At 37.5% G+C, this 21085-nt stretch overlaps 1 protein-coding gene across 1 annotated transcript in view; it reads right to left on the bottom strand.

Moving 5' to 3' along the window:
* The window catches only part of GPR176 (G protein-coupled receptor 176), a 34642-nt gene that overhangs the window by 3761 nt on the left and 9796 nt on the right, over positions 1-21085 (bottom strand). The window contains exon 2 of the mRNA XM_063398793.1: positions 554-806. Coding sequence (XP_063254863.1) covers positions 554-806 — 253 coding nt within the window. The remainder of the gene's footprint in view (positions 1-553; positions 807-21085) is intronic.

The raw sequence follows: 21085 nt of genomic DNA, 5'->3' as shown, positions 1-21085 counted from the left end.
TTTACTTACTTTTAAACTAGACAGTACATTGCACACAGTCAAAATTTCAAAAGACATGATGGAGGCACCAGACTCATAGTTTTAAAAGTTGCTTTAAAATAACAGATTTTTCCTGACTATTTGGAAAAAGCTGTTGGTCACAAGTTACATGTATCCATCTATTGGAAGTACAGCAGGGTTTTGCTTTGCACAAGCTGTGGTTGGCAAGCCCTGAGTAAAAGCATTGCTGAACACTGAACATTCTATGTGCATTTAAAAAAAATGCACTTCAAATTTCAGACATTGATTACTACTGGAGTACTGCTGTGGACTTTTAAGCTCACAGAGTTTTTGTGACAGACCTAACTTTTCACAGTTATAAGTCGTAGGAGTTTGTGCTTTTCGTGAGGCAGATTACAAGTTTTCTTGGAGAAGGGTAAATGATATGCTGTTCCAGAGGCAACATTGGTTGCATTACAGATAGTGATACCACATTTATCAAAGGGAGATACCACATTACAAAGAGAGAAAGAAGAAAGAAAAATCCAGGATAATGGCAAATTTTCCCCATTACCTGTCAAGAGCAATGGCTGGAAAACTAAGGATGGTCACTGAACAGAAGACCTTGTGCAGAAACTTGGCAATCCTGCAGAAGAGCATGGTATAGATCCACCAGCAGCAGTGTGGACTGGCACTAAGAGCAATGTCAAAAGGCACACAGACTAGGCTGGCACAGATCCCCGAGCAGGCCAAATTCTGAATGAACCGGTTTGTTACAGATTTAAGTAGCGATGTTCTGCAGGTTGACCACAGCACCATGATGTTACCTGCGAGTAGAGACAGGAAGCATAAAAAATGGAAAACAAACAGACAAACAAACAACTAACCCCAGGCCCCAATAACAATAATCTTAAAAGATTTGAATGTTCCCTAGTACTGCAAATGAAAATAATTGTTTGGAGTTTGCCAGGTATCGTTGATTTGGATCATGATGCTGCTCAAATTAGGAAGTCTGTAAGAGCCAGTGGCTTTATGAATCAGAAGGCTAAAAACAATTACACCCCAGCTATCCCCTCCCAGCTTCTGGTAATGAATGAATTAGGGGATTTCACAGCAAATGCCTAAGAAATCTATCCAAACCATATTTTTAGATACTAATGCTGATTCCTGTATTAAGTGGTCCATCCTGAGTATTCAAATACATAAACTGGCTAAAGTGTTCATATAATATTTATATATATTAATATTTAATAAATAGTAAAGAATTCTTTTTTAAATATAAAAATACATTAATTAAATACAGATACAATTAAAATATAAATATAAGTATGTAGTTTTAATCTGTTTGTGGATCACAGCAGCTTGCTTTTCTTTTCACTGACCACTTCAATGGCACAGACAGGCCTGTGTAAAGCCACATCCAAAAGAAATCTACGTTTCCCACTCCCCCAAGACATTCTCTGCATACATAATAACAAAACAAATGGGACAAGCAGAACAGAAAAAAAAAAGACTTGATGCATGTAACTTCACAGAAGTAAACACAGAATACAACCTGCTGATTCAGATATTCAAGGCGTACACATTTGTTTCAAATAGGGTGGATGGGTGTGAATAGCAGTGAAACAGGAAGTACAGAAAAAAACCAGGATTAGCTATGACAGTATCTTTCCCTTATAATTGCATTCCATCCAAATATCAGAAAGAAATATGACAGACAGAAGCTCTCCATCACAAATTTCCCTACGATTCTATCTTACACAGCAACAGCACGAGAGTAAATTAAATGATCTGTTCTTACAGTATGGGCCCTTTCTAATGCATATCAAGATACCATAAAACTCACTGAATTTTCTCTCCTTTAACAATCTGTCTTAAGGAAGATCACAGAATCATAGAATAGTTTGGGTTGGAAGGGACCTTAAAGATCATCTTGTTCCAACACCCCAGCCATGGGCAGGGACAACTTCCACTAGACCAGGTTGCTCAAAGTCCCATTTAACCTGGCCTTGAGCACATACAGGGATGAAGCATCCACAATGTCTGTGAGCAACCTGTTCCAGTGCCTCACCACCCTCACAGTAAAGAATTTCTTGTTAATATCTAAACTAAACCTGTCCTCTTTCAGCTTAAAGCGATTTCCCCTTGTCCTATCACTACATGCCCTTGTAAAAAATTTCTTTCCAGCCAGCTCTCTTGTAGCCCCAGGAAGTACTGGAAGGCTGCAATGACGTCTCCCTGGAGCCTTTTCTTCTCCAGCTCCAACTTCTTTAACCTGTCTAGATCAAGTGCTTCAGCCCTCTGATCTGTGGAGGCAAAGATCTCTGCTAGCACAGCTGAGTGGGGCATACTCATGTAACATCCTCTAACAACATCATGTAACCTGGTCCCAGCTTTCCAGTCCTGACTTCACAGACATTATTTTTCTCCTCTATTTTATTTCTCCCAAAGCTGTGCTGTGCAGTAGCACCAGATCAGTCAAAGCATAGCTACAAGCATACAAATACTGCTCGACAAGACAACTCCATTTATTCTCTGCAGCTGGACAGCATGCCAAGTAGAGTTCAGCTTCCCACCTCCAAGCAAAGTGAAACTGTTCTTACTGAAGACCATATCAACAGCCACGTTGTGGACACTTTATATTGTTGACACTTACCAGGAGTTCATTTGAGTTGAAGTGTAATTGATTTATGTGGCAGATTTGTTAGCGTTTTTGTAGGTTACCTACAAATGGACATAATGAGAAAAAACAGCATCTTAAGCTGCTGATTGAGATATGAAAAAGTAGCTGCAGTCCCCCAACATTTCTCTCCGTTGACATTATCATTCTTTGCCTCGATTTCTCCTCCAGTAAATAAAAACTCCCAAGCTTTTATGTGCCAAGTAGTTTTCCTATGGCTGTCCATGTAAAAAGCAAAATCATATTCTTGTTCACATGGCCAGTGTGTATACCAAGTGGCAAGTACCAAAAACTACCAAAAAGTCTTGTTCTGCTTCTTGATAAAACAGCACTATTTCAACAGAAGCATGCAGTATTAACTTTAAAATACACCTCACAGACCTCCTATTTCAGTCTGCAATACCTGAATGTAATTTGAGATTCAATTTTCTATATATTGTGTCATGTGTCTTATGCAAATTCCTTTTTGATACTGACAAAATATTGAGTTACAGCTGTACTATCTGATGTATTTTAAAGAAAGGAATCATCACCTGGTTTTGGCAGGTGCTTTGGGCTTGACAGTGTATTCCTCAGGCAGTACTCAATTAGTTATATTTAAAGCTTTCTAAGTTGCTAGGAAATACTCAGTTAATCAAACCACTTGCTTTCAAAAATATCTCCAACTCTCCAACTATTAGAAAGTACTTCTAACAGTATAATATATTTTTACAATGCCCTGGAGAGGGGCGAAAACAGGCTTTTTTGTGTGTGTTTTTGTTTGTTTGTTTTAAATTAATTTAGGTCTTTCATCTAGTTTCAATTGCATTGATTTTATAACATTAATTCCCAAGCACGTTTCACCTTTGTTAGAATTAATATCAATGAAGAATGGAAAACCAAAAGAAATCAGTAGTGTTTTCATTTATACTTCAGAAGCCTCTAGAGAACTACTGAGCTGCTCTTCAGGGTCCTGCAGAGGAGCTTAATTCAAGACTCCATATTCTCAGCTGTTGAATTACTTCTACAAATTATGTCATATTGTCATTTATACAGCAGAGAGTCACAAGAAAATGAAATTAGTTCTAGTTCTGACTGATCCTAAATGGGAAGAATGAAGTGTAGAAAAAAGTATTGGCTCAAAGATGAGGAGGAACTCTTTAAACTGATAAAATAAAATCAGAGCCTCAAAGGCAAAAAAGGATAAGCAGACAGAAGTGTCCACTTGGGACACTGGAAGATTAGTCAAGGAATATCCCTCAGGGAAACATTATTTTTTCATTTACAACTATGATTTATCTATTAATAAACTGCTCTAATGAACCAGATCAGCTTTAGTATAGACTGGTAGATCTTTGTGCTGATGCCTTTAAATCCAGTATTTCCCTTCATGCATCCCAAAGCAGAAGAAAAATTATATCAGAAACTTTGCATGCCATTAAATATAAGAAGCTTTAAAACAAAACTGCAAACATTTCCCATCTCATTGTCCTCAATTTTCCCCAACAACTCCTTTCCATGGAAGAGGATAACACTGTTCCAGGCAACAAAGCAATTCAACGAGCAGTAGTCCTGACCACCAATTGTGCCCTGAAACTTTTCACAGTGTCTAGAGGCTCTTTTCCACTTTCCATGTATTGGTCATTCACTGATGAACCTGGGAAAAATTTGTTCTTCTTAGGTTACAATTGTACTGGGCTGTTGCACATCCTCACAGTGGGAAAGCTGTCATTTGCTACCATAGGTTAGTTTCAGAAGGGTTTCTCCTGGATAACTGCTCTAGAGCTACATAACCTTGGCTTCAGACTTCCCATGGGGTTTGTACTGGTTAGCTGTGAGGCATCCAAGAAAAACTGGAGTGAACAAGCAGCTGGAAAATGCAGCATCTTGCAATATCCTATGCCAGTACTGCAGGAACATAAGTGTCTTTTTTAAAAGATCACATGTCACAAAGCATACCCCTTATTGCCAAGTTCCACCATTAATGCAGAAAGATGAAGTGTTTTTAATTTAAAAATGAAAAGCTTATCTTTGGTCTTCTCAGAGAGTGAGCTTGTCTACATAACATCCTTACAACACCTGACATTATTTGACAACCTTCTCAGTACAAAACTGACTAAGCAGGACATAAAAATCAAGCTTAGAATAAAAAAGCTGAAGTTGGAAGGGGCCCAGTGAGGTTCATTGAGTCCCTCAAGACTGCCTACAACTAAACCATATGACTAAGAGCATCATCCAGACACTCCCTGAACCCTGTCAGGGTTGGTGCTGTGACCACTTCTCTGGGGAGCCTGTCCCAGTGACCAATATCTCAGTGAAGACTCTCTTCCTAATGTCCCATCTGAGCTTCCCCTGATGCAGCTTGATTCCATTTCCTCGTGTCCCATTGCTGGTCACCAGAGAGAGGAGACCAGCACCTCCCATTCTGCTGCCTGCCCTGAGGAAGGTGTAGACTGAAATGAGGTCACCCCTCCGCCTTCTCTCCTCCAAGCTGAACAAACCAAGTGACCTCAGCTGCTCCCCATATGGAGCTCATCTGTGCCTTTGACCATTTCTCCAAGTAAAAAAGAAATGTGAAATATTAAATGTAACCACTCAATAAGAAGCAGCTCTTTTCATATGAGAAACATATTTAAAGCCTGCCAAGTCAGAGTTCATTTTATCCTGTTATTATCATAACTATCAACATTCAATAAATCTCCATGTATTATATACCAACTATATTGTATGAAATTGAAAAGATGGTTGTTTCCAGTCATCTACTACTTTTTTGTAATTGAGAAACATCATAGATAAGCAGCCACACTGTGTATTAAGTTGCATAGTACACCGAGAATGTAAATACAATGCTTCACCACAGCATGCTGCCCAGAAGTCCTTCCAGCCTTTATCGTGGTTTAAGTTCACTGAATCTGCAAACAGTAACTTTATCTGACCATGAAATGTTGTCAGAGGACATTAGTCTGATTCAGAGCAGCAAAAATTACTTTTGCTCCTCTTCCAATTTGTACTGCTTGAATTTCACTGCCAGATGCAGTATGTTGATGCAGGCATCAACAGCTGAGATAACCCTGAAGTACTAGCTTTTAGCAATGCTTCAAATAATGTGGAAGAGCTTTAAAAATACCTTTAACAAGCAGAAGTAAAATTACCATGGAAACCAGAGACAGTTATCTGAAGAAATGCATTTGCTACACAGTCATCAAAAAAAAAATACTGCTCTTTTTCGATTAATTCATGGAACTCAATCCATTAGCTGGATATGACCTCCATCTTACATTTTTGTTAACTTTAATCAGCACACAACTGAATCAAAACAAAGTCCACACTCCAGCAAAATCCTCCTCCTCACAACCTGCTGTCCTCTGCTTGCTCACTTCTCTCCAGAGCAGGGTTCCAGGAATCCAGCCATCCTTCGTAGCCGAGAGCCTCTGTGTATCCCACCCACACTCCCTGCATTGTCACAGGGAAGGAGCTGGCAGCCTTCTTTATGAAAAAACAAATCAAGAAGCCACAAAAAAGGTTAGAAACTAGGCTTAGCCATTAAAATCATTCATTAAAAACTAACTAAAGAAGTTACAGCTTCTGTGAACATGATGAATAGGAAAAATTCGCGTTGAAACACCATAATGATTAAATTCCCAACTCCACAATACTATTTATTATTGTTTTTCAAAGTATTTTGAGGAAGATGTTTTTCACAGAACTTACTCTGACAAATCATACTCCAAAAAAGTGATTAATTGGAAACATTTCCGGCACCCATGATAGGTAGCTATCAAACACTCTTTGTATTAATATGTATGTTTACATATTCATTTCCAGAAAGAATATGGATATATCAGGATATATTCTGGCTTATACAGCTTGAAGAAATGCGTAAATTTATCACAGAATCACAGAATAACAGAATGGTTGAGGCTGGAAGGGACCTCTGAAGATCATGTCGGCCAAACCCTGCTCAAGCTCAGATAAATTCTTGCAATTCTTTACAATTCTTTTTATATGAGTTTGAAGAAGTGTAGCTATGAGAGTGATTAAATAAGTATTATAGATTAAAGAAGGCCATAAAACTAAAACCAAAAAGTAAACCTCCTCAAACCCAATCCAACCTTTTCTAACATTTTTGTTACCAACTTCAAAATTCAGTGATAATTGCAGTCCAGTTAAAAATAGTGGGAAAATATTTGTCATTTTAGTATATTTCTTTCAATTTCAGTTTGTGCATATGTGCAACCACATGTTTTATATCCAAAATGAAGTGTCTTATGCAAATGAACTACCTTGGAACCAGGTTTGCTGTATGCCAGACTTTCTTTTCCCTTCGTAAAACAGGTGAACTCCCTAATTTTAAGATGTTTCTCACTCCAATTCTTAGAATTTTCATTCACACATTCCTACTTTCATCGTAACCACTGATTCAGGAGTATAATTATGTCAGTGATTTATCAAGTCAAATGAACTACACAAAGCAGGAACTTGCCCAGCACAGAGTAGTTCCCTGCAGAGTGTTTCAGCATAGATTTAAATTATATCGGAAGCCCTTTAATTTAAAGTGTGATACTTGTCTACATGGTTTCTGTTCCCAGCAATGTATAGTTACAAGGTAGGAAAGATTTTATGGAAGGAGCTAGTTCATGGCAGATTAGTCTCAGAAAGTGAACAAAGATTTCCTTGCAGGAACAGGTATGTCACTGGCTTTTGTTGCAGCACCACTTAGAATTAGTCCAAGGCAACAACCTGCCTACATATTCCACTGGCAGCTGCTACTTGGACTTGCTCTATAGGTGGAGCAAATATAGAAAACATATATGAGGAAATTATACTTACAGCAAGCATAAGTTATGCGATATGATGGTATTTTTAATGTCAAAATCACCATGTGAAATTACCATTATTTTATTTCCATTGTGACTTTTTTTTTTTACTGTTGTCCTTAGTATTTGATATGTTTATTGTCTGTAGGGAGATTCTAAAGTAACTGTATTCTGCTAATGGTCTTGTCTTCCCACTTGCATTTCTTTCATATATGCTTGTTTGAAGGAAGGTTTAAAAGCCTTGGACTGGTAATCTTCCAGTTCTTCATACCCCTGCCACTTTTTCCTGCTTCACCTTTTGTATTTGCTATCCCACTAAATGGAAAGAATTTCTAGGAATAATCATTTTCTCCCTTTTGATAAACTAAGGTCCTTCGACAACCATCAAGAACATTTCAGCCAATCAAGAAAACAATCAAACCCACTTATTTTGCTTAAGTACACTTGACTTGCCTGAATTCCTGGCCTCTATTTTAAAACCAATCTCCTCCAAGAAGCTGAAACTCTTCAAGATCCTTGGAAGGAAAAAAGTTTAGAGAATATTGCATCTGCAAATTCAGAACCATGGATTGTTCCCATGCCAGGAAAATATGGCAGCAAAGTATAGCATTACCTTTCAAACCTAAACTAGGAAGTTGAAAAACTGAAAAAAGGATGACCAGATGTACTGTTCTAACCATAACAGGAATAAAAAGTCTTTTCAAAGTTAGTAACTTTTTGAATCACAGTGCCTAAGGAACCAGCATTTTGTACCATTTTGGTACAAAAATGTAACCAAAATTTTTAAACCACGGATTTTACCTGATCTCCACAAGAGTTCCCCATGACATAGGGACCAATGTTTTGACCAATTCTACAGAGAAAGAAATACAAGGAACAGATACAGAAGAGGTAAAAACATCGGATGCCCACATCATCAGCATATGTGAAACCATTAGCAGAAGTCTGGGATCCTGAATCTCCTTTGCTAACAAAGGATCATATCTAGTGAACCCCCCGGCCACCTTGCACAAGGCTTCATGCCGGCTGCCCTTAGAGAGCAAATCCTGTGCTGCCAGTGAAACACCACAAGGCCTGGAATGCAAGTGAAGCCAGTAATCTTTCTGAACTGACAATCTGTTCTCCACCATCCTTGGCACAACAGGAAGAGCCATTGTCCCTTTGTTTTATAAAGTACTTAAAAAAGGGCTGTTTTGAACCTGTACTGTCATGAGAGGACTGTGTCAAAGCAACAGGGTGACTTACTTGAGCAACCCTGACCCTGTGCTGAATCTAACTGCAAATAGCAATCTTAACACAGGAAACAAGCAAGTTTAAAGATTTGTTTTAAAATAACAATGCTATCTGCCTCTTTGTACCTCTTTGTTTGCAGAGAGCCTGCAGTCACTTTTGTTGCTAACCTCTCTATGTAAGGGCAGACATGGCTTTTCAAACACACTTTTTTGTCTGGCTTCCCACAAGCACCTGCAATTCAGAGCAGGGATGCTGGTGCTATTAAGGACTAAGGTCACAAAGACGGGACTTCTCACATCACAGATGCTTCACTTAGAAAGCCAGCCCTAGTCCCTAAGGAGGTTCTTTTAGGAGGAACCTGCAGGACCCGTCATCTCTGCGACATGCCAAGGGCACATCCAGGAGGAGACTGACAGTTTTGTACTTGTGAAGCTGTGAAAAAAAGTGTGTTTTAGAGCAACTCCAGCATTTGGCCAGGACTGTAACCTGCCCACCATCAAAAGCTGCCAGGAGCAACTTCTCACCTTCCACACTCAACCTGATGACCTCCTGTGCTATTCAGAACCTTATTCTCTCCTGCCTTCACCCTCATATCCACCCTAATACAAAATGGTACCAGACCAGAATGCAATGCAGATACGGGCCAACAATATCATGCTCATGCAAAATTATTTTTTCTGCATCCAGTACTTTTCTAGTTGTTCATTCAAGATTTTCAGACAAAATTTATAAAAGAAATTAGTTGCTGTGCCATATTGTAGTATAGTGGATATGTGAGATCTATGCAACCTATACAACCTGGACAATTTTAATTTTACTAAATTACTGGGCAGCTTTTTTCCCTGTCTTGCTTATTGAGGAAAAAATGAGACATACACGCAATTTAAAATGAGTGACACTTAACAGAGAGCAAAATTTAAAAGCCTGTGGTAATTACTAGTTATTGGAAGACAGTCTTTATCTTTGGAAATTGAGGTTATCTTACACTCTTGATTAAAAAAAAAAATCCTACCTGTTAGCACAAGTTTTCACCCCCCATTACAGCTGAAATTAGGGAGTTTGTAGCTGAAAGATACCATACTAACAGCTATTTCATAGAGCAGAAATTATTTCTGGACCTACCCCACAGTCCTGTGACTTTTTTTGCTCTATATAACCAAGAAAGAGCTGATGTCATTCCTGCATTAATTTGCCAGTACTTCCCTTTCTCCAAGTGCCAGTTTACTAGAAACAAAATTTTATTTTTTATATAGTTTTGCCATGCAATCATTCACCAGCTCACCAGCGGGGCATATTTGCTCTTCACTTTTCAAACACAGATGTCTTCAGACAGGAATAACATATGCCTAATACATCCTGTGCAGTGGGATTAATTGACATTATATTTAGAAACAAGCTTTTTTCCCTCCCTGCCAGCTGACTATAATGAATGGTTCTCTCCACTCCTCCCAGCTTTGTAAATGTACTCAAGTAATACTCACAAGGAATAAGAAAGTAGATCTGGGGACTGTGACACACATCTGAAAAACCAGGAGTCATAAACAAAATCAGTATGATCCTAAATCAAATACTATTAAAAATCACATGGTAAAATATTCTGTTTAGTTACAAAAGTGTGGCATTTCTCTGAAGAAATATGAATTTATGGAACCAAATCAGATTTATCCCATCTGTCAAAGAGACGTGTTCCCATGGGATAACTCTGGAGAGCCGAAGTGCTTCACTGTTAATATTATGGTGGCATTTCTGGCCTGACAGAATGCAAGAACTGGGGTTTGGTTTGATTTGGTTTGGTTTTTTTCTTAAAATATACAGAGGCATGAAGTATAATTTTAGATCTTTTTGATCAAGCATTTCACTTACAGAATCAATTGTTGATAGAGACTCTCCCCAGATTTCTTCTCCCTTATTTTTTTTCAGTCTGCCACAGAACTCAACTATTGAACTTATGTATTGTCTACTCCCAATATGCTTTCTTCTACTCTTTATATAACTGAATTCCCTTTTCTTTGCTCAAAATCCTTCCAGCAAGATATAGTTCACAGGTCCATTCTCTGTAAGACAGCAGTGTTAAATCCAGAATAACACTGGGATCAGTGAAATGGGCCACAACTTTTAAATCTTCAAATGCCTTCACAGGAAACACTGAAAAAAATCATATTAGTACTTAACACTTATTTTATATATATATAACACTTACTTTTATATATATATATATATATATTTATATATATATAACAGTTACTAATATTAGTACTTAACCTTCCCATAATCCAGATGACTGCCATACTGGCAAAGGAAGAGAACATAGTCATTTTTGCTTTAAATCTCCTTTTCTTCCCTAGTTTTAGAAATACAAGTAGACATGCATATTTGAACTCCATAAATTGCTGAACACAGCAGAAGATAATGTACCCGGAAATCTGCCATAGCATTGCCAGTACTTTGCTGCATGTTACATTGCACTACTGCAGCAATGCATGACCTATCATGTACTGATGACACAAACTCCCTCATCAATCATCTGCATGCAGTATATAATTTTAAAGTTGCGGTTTGCTGATAGATGCAGCTGAACAGAATCTCTTTGCTGACATATGGGATTTTTGGGCCTCAGCGTATTAAAATCAAACTGATTTCAGCATGAAAAAATTATAAAAGCTGGAATAACATAACAAAATTAGTTTCTAGTTTTATTTTCTGAAACTAAAAAATATTTAATTGTCTTCTTATATGTGTATGTGTGTGTATATATATATATGTATGACCTGATAAGGTAAATCTTGTATTAGCCATATGCATGTAAAAATTAAATGAACCTAAGACACGTGCAGCATACAGCTAACCCTGTGAAGGACAGCAGCCTCCAGCAGAAATGATAGAGAGGCTGCATATGTACATGTCCTAGCTCTTCCACCAAAGAGGGTACACAGCACACAGGCAGTGACTTGTCTGATTGGGGCAAACCAGCAAGTGGGTGCATCAAATCACTTACTGGATTTGTTTTCAAATCACTAGCTTGCTGTGTTTTTCTACACACATACACAAATAAATGCTCATTAGCAAAGCTTTCCACATTTCTTGCATCAGTTGTCTGCAGCCATCTCTAAAACAACATTTCTTCTTGGGACACAGGCAGTAAATCCACAAATAACCAAGATGTTAGCTGCTGTATCATTGACCTCTGCTTATTAAACATTCAACCCATTCACTGCTACAAACCAAGGCACATATTACTTATATTTCATCTTTTGTATTTTTACATTTCTCACACACTTTTCCCTTTTGCTTTCTTCCAAAAACTACCATGTCACACTGGTTAGGAATGCTTGGATGGCACATTTATGTAATTTTTCCTCTCTTGTACTGAGTCATCCACTGTCAGCACGTGAAAATGTTTCATATCTCTCTATGCCACATGGAAACAAGCAGAAAGTAAAAACAATCCAGCAATTTCTCTTGACTTCAACAGATGAAGTAGCAACAAAAACACATGCCAAATATCTATGGTGATTTCAGGTCTTCCATTAAGGGACTAAAATGTGTCATTAACACATGAAAACCCTTGAAGCTGTACCTCCACTGCCTGGATGCAATATTTTCAGTAATAACTACATAATTAGTCTTGTTACCTTAAAACAAACATGGACATATGTTGTACCTTCAGGGGGAATGTGAAGAGCAAGATAAGGACTGCATATTTTAATAGTCCCTCAGAAATCACTATGACAAATCCAAAAGGTCTTCCAAGACAGCAGAGACAAAGAAAAATCTCATTTATTTAACTACAGGGGTTTTGGCATACTTCAGCTTGTGACCTTAATACAAGAAATAGTAGTGGATCCTTTCCTGAGCCATTTAGGGATTTGTCTGTGGAGACCTGCAACAGAAATACCAAGATCAGTCTGGATGAAATGCAAACAGAAGCAAATATGTGTGAAAGCATCATCAGAAACAATAAAGCAAGAATGCCTTATTAAAAGAATGTCATGTATGGATATAACAAGGACACCACTGACAGCAATTCTTACACCACAGTAACAATATTATGTCAGATAGAGGCAGTACAAATCAGATCTGCTTTTTTTCTTGGTCTTGGTCAATTTAAGCTGTTGCATATGAAAGACTAAATTCTTCCTTACTGAAGTGCTTTTGATAATTTTCAGAGGAAACCTTTCAGAAGCAATCAAAGATTTCATTTTTCTTAACCGCACATTATTTTTGATATGGACAACATTTCAGTTGTTTCACAGAATGGTTGGAGTTGGAAGAGACCTCTGGAGATCATCCAGTCCAACCCCCTGGTAAGGCAGGTTCACCCAGAGCAGGTTGCAGAGGATCATATCCAGACAGGTTTTGAATATCTCCAGAGAAGGAGACTCCACACTCTCTCATGGCAGAATGTTCCAGTGCTCTGTCATCCTCGAAGTAAAGGAGTTTTGCCACATATTCAGATGGAATTTCCTGTGTTTCAATTTGTGCCCCTTGTCCTGTCACTGGGCACCACTAAAAAGAGTCTGGTCCCATCCTCTTGACATTTCCCCTTAAGATATTTATATGCATTGATGAAACATATCTTCAAAATATATCTTCTTGATTAATTGGTGAGGAAGATTACTTGAATCTTGAGATTACTTTTATTTCACCATTATACTAATTTGTATCAACAATGACCACAAAAACAACTTAATAAATACATTCACAAATACAAATGCAAAATCAACCCATAATTAAAACAACACATTGTTGTATTGTTTGGATTTGGAATATGTTTGGGTTGTTTTACTAGAATAAGCTACTAGGCACAAAACTAGCACTGGAGATAAGCAAATCTCATCAAAAACATATGATAAATGAATTGAAAAAGAAAAAAGTAGAATTGCTTTAAAAATCCCAACAAACAGTAGTGTATATGGTGAACAATGCCATGTAACAGAATTGTTCCCAGTTTTGTTATCAAATTGTTGTTGAAGTTCCAAAAGCAAACCATCAGCATGCTTACACTAAGAATATACTATCAGAGAATCTTAAATGCAAACAAATTAGTATGTATCTGAGTTGGTTTTCTCATGTTAATTCAATCTGAATAGGACATTTTATTCAAAAAAACTTATTAGGAAAAAGGCATTCCAGAAATTCTCTTCACCTAAGAGACATTGAAATAAACCATTCAGTTATTGAATCAGTACTGCTTAATGAGGAGGCACTGAAAAAACAGCACAATCCACTATCAGAGGTTACCTCGACCCTTTCTGATTTTCCAGTGACAGACAACCCATTGTCAGTAACTGTTCAAAACAATTTGCTTCCAGATGTGTACTGGGGAAAGCCACATGAGAATCACAGAGTAAAACTGCAAAGGTAAGTTTAATACAAGCAAACTGAATCACTGTGATAGTAACTTTAGATTGCATAATTGTAATAATCTCTCATATTTTGAAAATTATATAAATACAGCAGGAAAAATAGCCACCTGTGTTCCAAAAGGTCTTCAATAAGATGCTTTCATTTTAGCAAACTAGCATATGGATTTCTTTCAGATTCCTTGTTGAAGTGATCCTTTTTTTTTTTTTTTTGTAAATTTAACAAGGTATTTATTACCAACAGATTGCAACACTCCAATGCTTTCCCAGAAAAATATTCTGAACAGGAAACCATATGACAACCCTTTACCCTGTCCTGACAACCCACTCCTATGTACAGAGAAACCTGTGAATGCTCCATATCCATGATCCATTTGGATCTTTGTACTCAAAAGAGTCACTGTAAGAGTGACACAAACAAGAATGCTGCTTTAAAAGCTTTAATTTATGAATTACATTCACAAGCAACCTCTTTTCTTAGAGCACAGTTAAGGAAGACTTCAGCAGTCAAGTAACAGACTTGAAATTTAAACAGTATGTGATCTAGATTGAAAATAAAGAAAGAAAAAACAAAGAGCCCACAGCATTGTAGTGAGAGTCTACAATTGCCTCCAGAGCCTACTCAATAAAAATTAACTTCAGAAATCAGCACTTTAACACCACAGAAAAAAAATCACTGCATCAGAACTCAAAGGCATTGTTAAACTCTGACTCGTTCAACCATCACTTGTCTGGCTACTCAACAGAACACACTGGAACCTGAGGAGACCAAGGCATCCCAACCTGCATCCTCAAGCAGAATTTACATGACTTCCCCAATTCCTCTAAAATTATTTTTAGGGGAGATTATTAATTTCTTTCTTCATGCTTCACTGTTCCAACAGCAATCAATCAAAAACTACTGGCATTTCAAGGACAGAGAAGTTAATTTACCATTTAAAGCTTTACTGGCAAAATATGCTAATAGGGATGGAACTGACAACTGCAATGGTTATATAAATTTTTCAAAAAGTATCAAGCATATACATCAATTAAACAAAAGTATTGAACTATTAATGTTTGAGTTGTGTATACATCACTGCTTTTAAATTCCTGATTAATAGCCTACTTATAATAGCCTTACTCTGACTATAGAGTGGTTAGACTAAACAATGCATCCATTATTCCACATCTAAATCACAACATGTTTGAGGGTTTAGATTTTTATTTGTGGGGTTTTACGGTTTGGTTTTTGGTTTGGTTAGGGTTTTTTTAAGAAAAGTAGCTCTTCCAGATCAAACACTTGGCTAGTGATTTCTACCACAGGGGGCATTACAATATGATGACAGTCATTTAGCTTTATTTTTTTGCAATGTTTTGAAACCACAGACCACAGATGTACCTGCCTGGGTACAGAAAGCTCCCTTACAGGCATCAGTAGAAGCCACTACTCTCTCAAGGCTGCATGTTTTTAATGTGACTTGATAATGATATTCTGCAAAGAAAATGGAAATTAAAAGTAAATTTTAAATTGCCATACACTGAGAGAATTGGGGAATGAACCAATGGACTATTTTCATTTTTAGGAAATGAACAGATTTAATTGGGAAGCATTTTTTTATATCCTATTTTTGCCATCCCACTGATCCCAGGCTGCCTGATGTATAAAGTAGTTGTGAAATACTTCATAACTAGCTTTTCTTTGCTGATATGATAGTGTCTCTGTAGGAAATGCAAGAATATTTACATTATAAATTTATATTTATCTTAGAAAAGATAAAACCATCACAAAAGGCAAAACTGAGACCGGAAGCCACTTTTGATCCTTGAAGCAAGCCACTGTGAATGAATTTGGCTGTCCCAATACTTACTTAGAGGAACATGATCATAAAGGTACACTTACTGCTCTCTCAAGCATGCTAAGTCTGTGACAGAAGTCCTGACAGGAAAGCAGGACTTGCAGGTCATCTCTGATTCTCCCTGCTATGGACAACAGAATGAAGAGAAGACGGACAGTTTTCCTCTACTCTTCCATCAGGTTAATAAATCAAAGTAACACAGCCCATAAAAGAGGGAGGCAGGTGTTTTTCTTTGGAATACAAAATGCAGGGGAAAAGGGAGAGAGGAAGAGATTTCCCTCCTGTATGCATATCACACATGGCAAGTCCAAATTCTGCTGGGAATATTAAGAGTGTTAGCCTCCCAGAGACCCAAATCAGAAACTGATCTGTATTATTCTGATAATTTTAAAATATTTCTGCAACAAAGGACCTAAGGCAAGTGGCCAGCAGACACTTCTTGTGTCAACAGCTTACATCACCTTACATCACCTAACGTGCCCCCAGTGTGATCAGCATTGACAGACTCCAGTGTTCCTCTCCACAGCCTACAGAGGAATCAGAAGGCATTGTCTGGTTAAATTCCTTTTCCTTCAAACATCACATTCAGGTGAATGATGTACATTGATAGTACAATTACCAGATTTCCACAGCTCTGAAAAAATATAAAAACCGTCATTCAATGCAACTGGCACTGAAATTATTCCCTTCTGCTATTCTAATTTATGTTAACTGATTTTTTTACCAATTCTATATTGCTGAGAAATAGGACAAATGTAGAAAAAGAAATGTGCAGCTCTGCCTCTTTGTCCACATATATAGGGTAATTTTAGGTGTTTTTTTTTAATTCTAAGCAGACTTTATGACACTTAAAAACATGAGGATTTACAAAGACTGCTTTCATGCTGTGTTTGTTGGCTACAAAAGATACTAGCAGGTAATTTTTTCCTCTAAATTTTCTAGGTGTTATGTTTGGGAACATTATTAATTCAAATCATCTATTAATTTTACACTTTCACCCTATTTGAATGGCTGTTTAGGTTTTTAAAATACATTTTCAATGCCTAATATTAAGCTGTATGGAAGTGCTCTTCAGGTGAGGTCTTTGAATCTTTTCAGAAGATGAAGCAGAAGAAAACAAATCTCAAGTTACCATTTCAGTTCAACAAACAAAAAGAATCACAGCTCTGCCAAGTAAGAAGAGGCAAAGTTGGTATGGGAGGCAATCTTGTTAAACCAGCTGCAAAAGTTGAGGCAAAAGAAAATCCTTCAGGCTGAAGACGCACGTGAGACTTTTTCAGTACTCTTAGATTTGTATTGTTTTTTACACAAGCTCTTTTTTATCTGCGTTAACACAAACCTAGTAGGATATTTCTTATATTTACTGAAATGCAAGTAAACAAAATACGAAATAAAGCAGATTTATGACATATGTGAATATCAAGTAATTTTCAGAGCTCAGTTTTGTGACTCTAATGATGCCGTCGTTGAGAAAAATATTGCATTAACACTGCAATGTGTACATAGCTCAGCTGCTCATATGGATGGAATAACAGTACTTAGCTTTTTTCATAGACACTTTTCAGTGTATTTACCTAAGAACCTGTACTTATGTGCCATTGAGCTTAATTTTATCTATTTGGATTGTCATTGCACACATAATCACACAGCCTGCAATCAGAGTGGAGGTAACACTCCAGTGTAATTGCTTTTTTTTGCTACCAATGGCAGGTTGGTACCAGAGTTCTCTATTTTGCCTTCTGTGGACAGAACTAATTTATACTTTTGTCATCTTCAGCAAAAAATTAAAAACCACATTAAAAAACTCACAGAAGAACATACAAAAATCAAACACATTACAGAAATCTCTCATATTTCTCACTCTTCACCTTACAAAATAGAATCTTGCACTATTTACTAGGCTAAGAGAGGTTTAGTTCTAATCATGTTAACTACATTAAGGATAAGACACTGAAAATAAACTAACTTGAGTAAAGGCAACCTCTTTTCACAGGCAAAGTTGAAAGCTTACAAATTTACAGCTTTAACCATGTTTTCTAAGGAACAAAATTTTGTTTATCATGAAAAACCTATATAAAATGCAGATATTTTATCAGTACCAGAATGGCAGACCAACATTCCTCTTTTTTAGAAGCTTTGAGGCACACCAAACTTTGTTAATCTGTTGTAATGAAAAAAATGTTACAAAATAAGCCCTCTCAGTACTGCAACAGGCCACAAAGATCTGATTTAGCAATAAACAGCCATGAGGAGTCTGAATGCTTATTTCTCACGCACAAATCTCATTTGTGACTTCACACTTCTGAATGCAAAGGTTGATAAGGACTTGAATATATTTCCACTTTACTTCGAGTCCAGAGCAGTTCCGGAGCAGTCACTTCTCCAGACATGGCACTGAGCTTCCTGACACCTGCTCCCTTGTGCAAGGAAAACCAAAGCACACTCCCTAATAACTACCTAACACACCACTAGTCTGAGACTCCTATTACATGCTGCTGTCACAGTAGTTACCATGCTAAAAACAACAAATCTCAAACTAAAAAAAAAAAAAAAAACCCTCTGCACACAGTAGGTTTAGCAACAGTCAAAAGGCTACAGGTAAAAGATGTAAAAGGTAAAAAGAAAACTCTTTGATCTGCCTGCTGTGTTCTCCATAGACCAAGGTAATTTTGTGCAACCCACCTTCGTATCTATAGTCAGATTCCAGTCTTTATTCCAGTTCTTTACAGGCTTTGCAACCAAGTTTAAAAAAAGCACAAAGTTATGTTTCTTTATTGCATGCTCCTGTGATGATCTCAGTTTATAATCAATCTTAGGGAACCCCTAAGCAGCAGCAAATTGTTTAAAAGACTTTCCGTGTCATGGCAGAATTATTCCATGCAGTGGTAGTATCTGATTAATCAGAATAACTAAAAGCACTCAACAACCAGCAGGGATTTTCTAATTAAGACTCTCCCAGTGTAGTGAATCATTTCTCAAATAAAAATTTATTATAAAAATAACTTGACTGAAACATGATAGAAGTGTGTAGGAGAGAGGGGGGGAAATGTGGGTGTGGGGAGGGGAGTTTTCTGAAATCAAAAGTACATGAATATTTTATTTCTACAGTTTCCAAAGGTACAACCTGGCCACTGTCTACAGTGAGATTCCACAAATAGGCGTATTGAGATAAGATCACAGTATTCCCTAAGAAGCCATATTACCTTTGGAAGTCACTTACAGCCCAGTTTTGCAGAGAATGATTCCTCAGGTGACATCCCAAGCCTGGCAGTCAGCTGATGGTGCCCAGCCATGTGCATGGCTTCGCAGGACTGGCAGCAAAAACTCACAATTTTAAACAATTTCAGCTGTATGAATCTCTATGCACATCACAACCATTGCTCATTCTGCTACCTTCACACTCTCTAGCTTCTTTTACTCTTTCCTTTGCTCTCTGGACTTCTGTATCTCTTTTCTTCTACTGTTTTAAAAAACAAAACAAAAGGATGTCTTTGCTGTCCTATTACAGAGGCTTGTTACAGTCAGAAAAATTTTAGTATGGTGGCAATTTATTCTTTTTTTCAAATTAAACTGCAGACATAGAATACTGAATACTTAATAGAATACTTAGCCAAATCTCACATGAACACTAGAGAACTGCAGTGGATGAAAATAAGGATATTAGGTAACAATTTTTCTAAGTGAAGTAAAAGAACATTCTGTAATACACTCTTGAGTTCTGCAGCTTTTTCTGTAAGTATAATAGTAATTCTGCTGGCCTGTACATGATGTTCCTTGCAATGCCCCCATTTTCTGTGAATGCTTCAATGTTTGTGTCGAGTGGGCAAATTAAGCCTCTATCTTTTAAAATATGGGCTTAAAAAAACATGGACATGTCAGAGAACAGTGTATGTGGCAACATCCCCTATGATTAGCACTCCTATACACAGTGTTACTGTACACATAGAGGTAGTTTCCCAGACTTAGGCAAGATGGAGATGCAACATATCAATAAAAAAAAGGGATGGATGCTGTGTCCAGCCATCACAGGGTGTCTGTGCGCACCAACAAAATAGGATGAATGCTTCTCTCTCTGTGGAGCAAGTACATGTAGCAAACAAAGGGCAAGCAAACAGGGCATGTGGCACAGGTGTTTTGCCCAGGAAAGACAGGAGCAGGGGGAGGCCAAGCAAGACTGGTCAGTTTGGGACTGGCCTGCTTCCTTTGGTGGCCATGTGCCTTGGGTGAGTGGGAGTTTGGTGAGGCTACTCCGAGCGTTTGCCAAGCAACTACATCTTACTTTGGTGCTAAGCACCTTATAAAGGCACCATCCTAGAGTACTGTAGGGGGGCAGAAATCTTAGTCACTGAAGCAAAAGACAAGCTAAACTAATAAAACTTTTAAAAACTAATATGTTAAGCTCAGTGTGCCAGCCAGATTCCCGAAAGAAACAATGCTACTGGCCAGAGCACAATATATGTGATTACCTGCTCAGGGGCAGAGAAGTGCCTAATTCAGACTGACATAATACAAAGGGGTTGTAGGTAATGCTTCTTTGAAAAGGAAATGGGAAATAAACAGCCTTATACCACAAATGGAAAAGGCAAATCAGACTACTCTTTTTGTTCTAGATACCCCTAAAAATTACAGATAATAAACTGAAACAAAAAAAAACCCACCCTACCTCAGTATTTTCCACTTGTTCCAATTAATTCAGCCAACAGCAGAAGAAAATGTATTTTAGCCCCTTTTATGACTGACTTTTTCATTTGTTCTTTGGTATTAAAGAAATTATCCAGTTGTGCCACACAAAATTTGGGTACAACAAAAGTAAGGCCTGCTGGGATCTGGAAACATGCCAAGTGACAGAAGATTTGTGGCAAAGATACAAGAGGTTGCATGAGAAGCAAGATCATTTTGTATTGTATAAGTCTTCTGAAAGAAATTAATGAGTTTTTGTATGGAATTGCTTTGACAGACAAGAAAATAAGTCAAAAATAGTAGGAAAAAGCAGCCTAAAAATAGTCTCTGTCTCCCAAACAACTACAGGCTTTTTTCCCCCCTCCCAGGAGAACCGGTAGAACAGAAGGACTGTATTTTCCACGATGCCTGAGTATTCATGATGGAAAGGAATGTCAATTACAGCGTTGAATGTCGTAACTAATAAGCCATTTTAAAAGGCAGCAGTCCACAGCAATCACCAATGACAGCAAGACC

This window comes from Prinia subflava, chromosome 5 (assembly GCF_021018805.1).
Source record: "Prinia subflava isolate CZ2003 ecotype Zambia chromosome 5, Cam_Psub_1.2, whole genome shotgun sequence".
In the NCBI taxonomy this organism is placed as follows: domain Eukaryota; kingdom Metazoa; phylum Chordata; class Aves; order Passeriformes; family Cisticolidae; genus Prinia; species Prinia subflava.
This window is presented reverse-complemented; position numbering and strand designations above follow the sequence as displayed.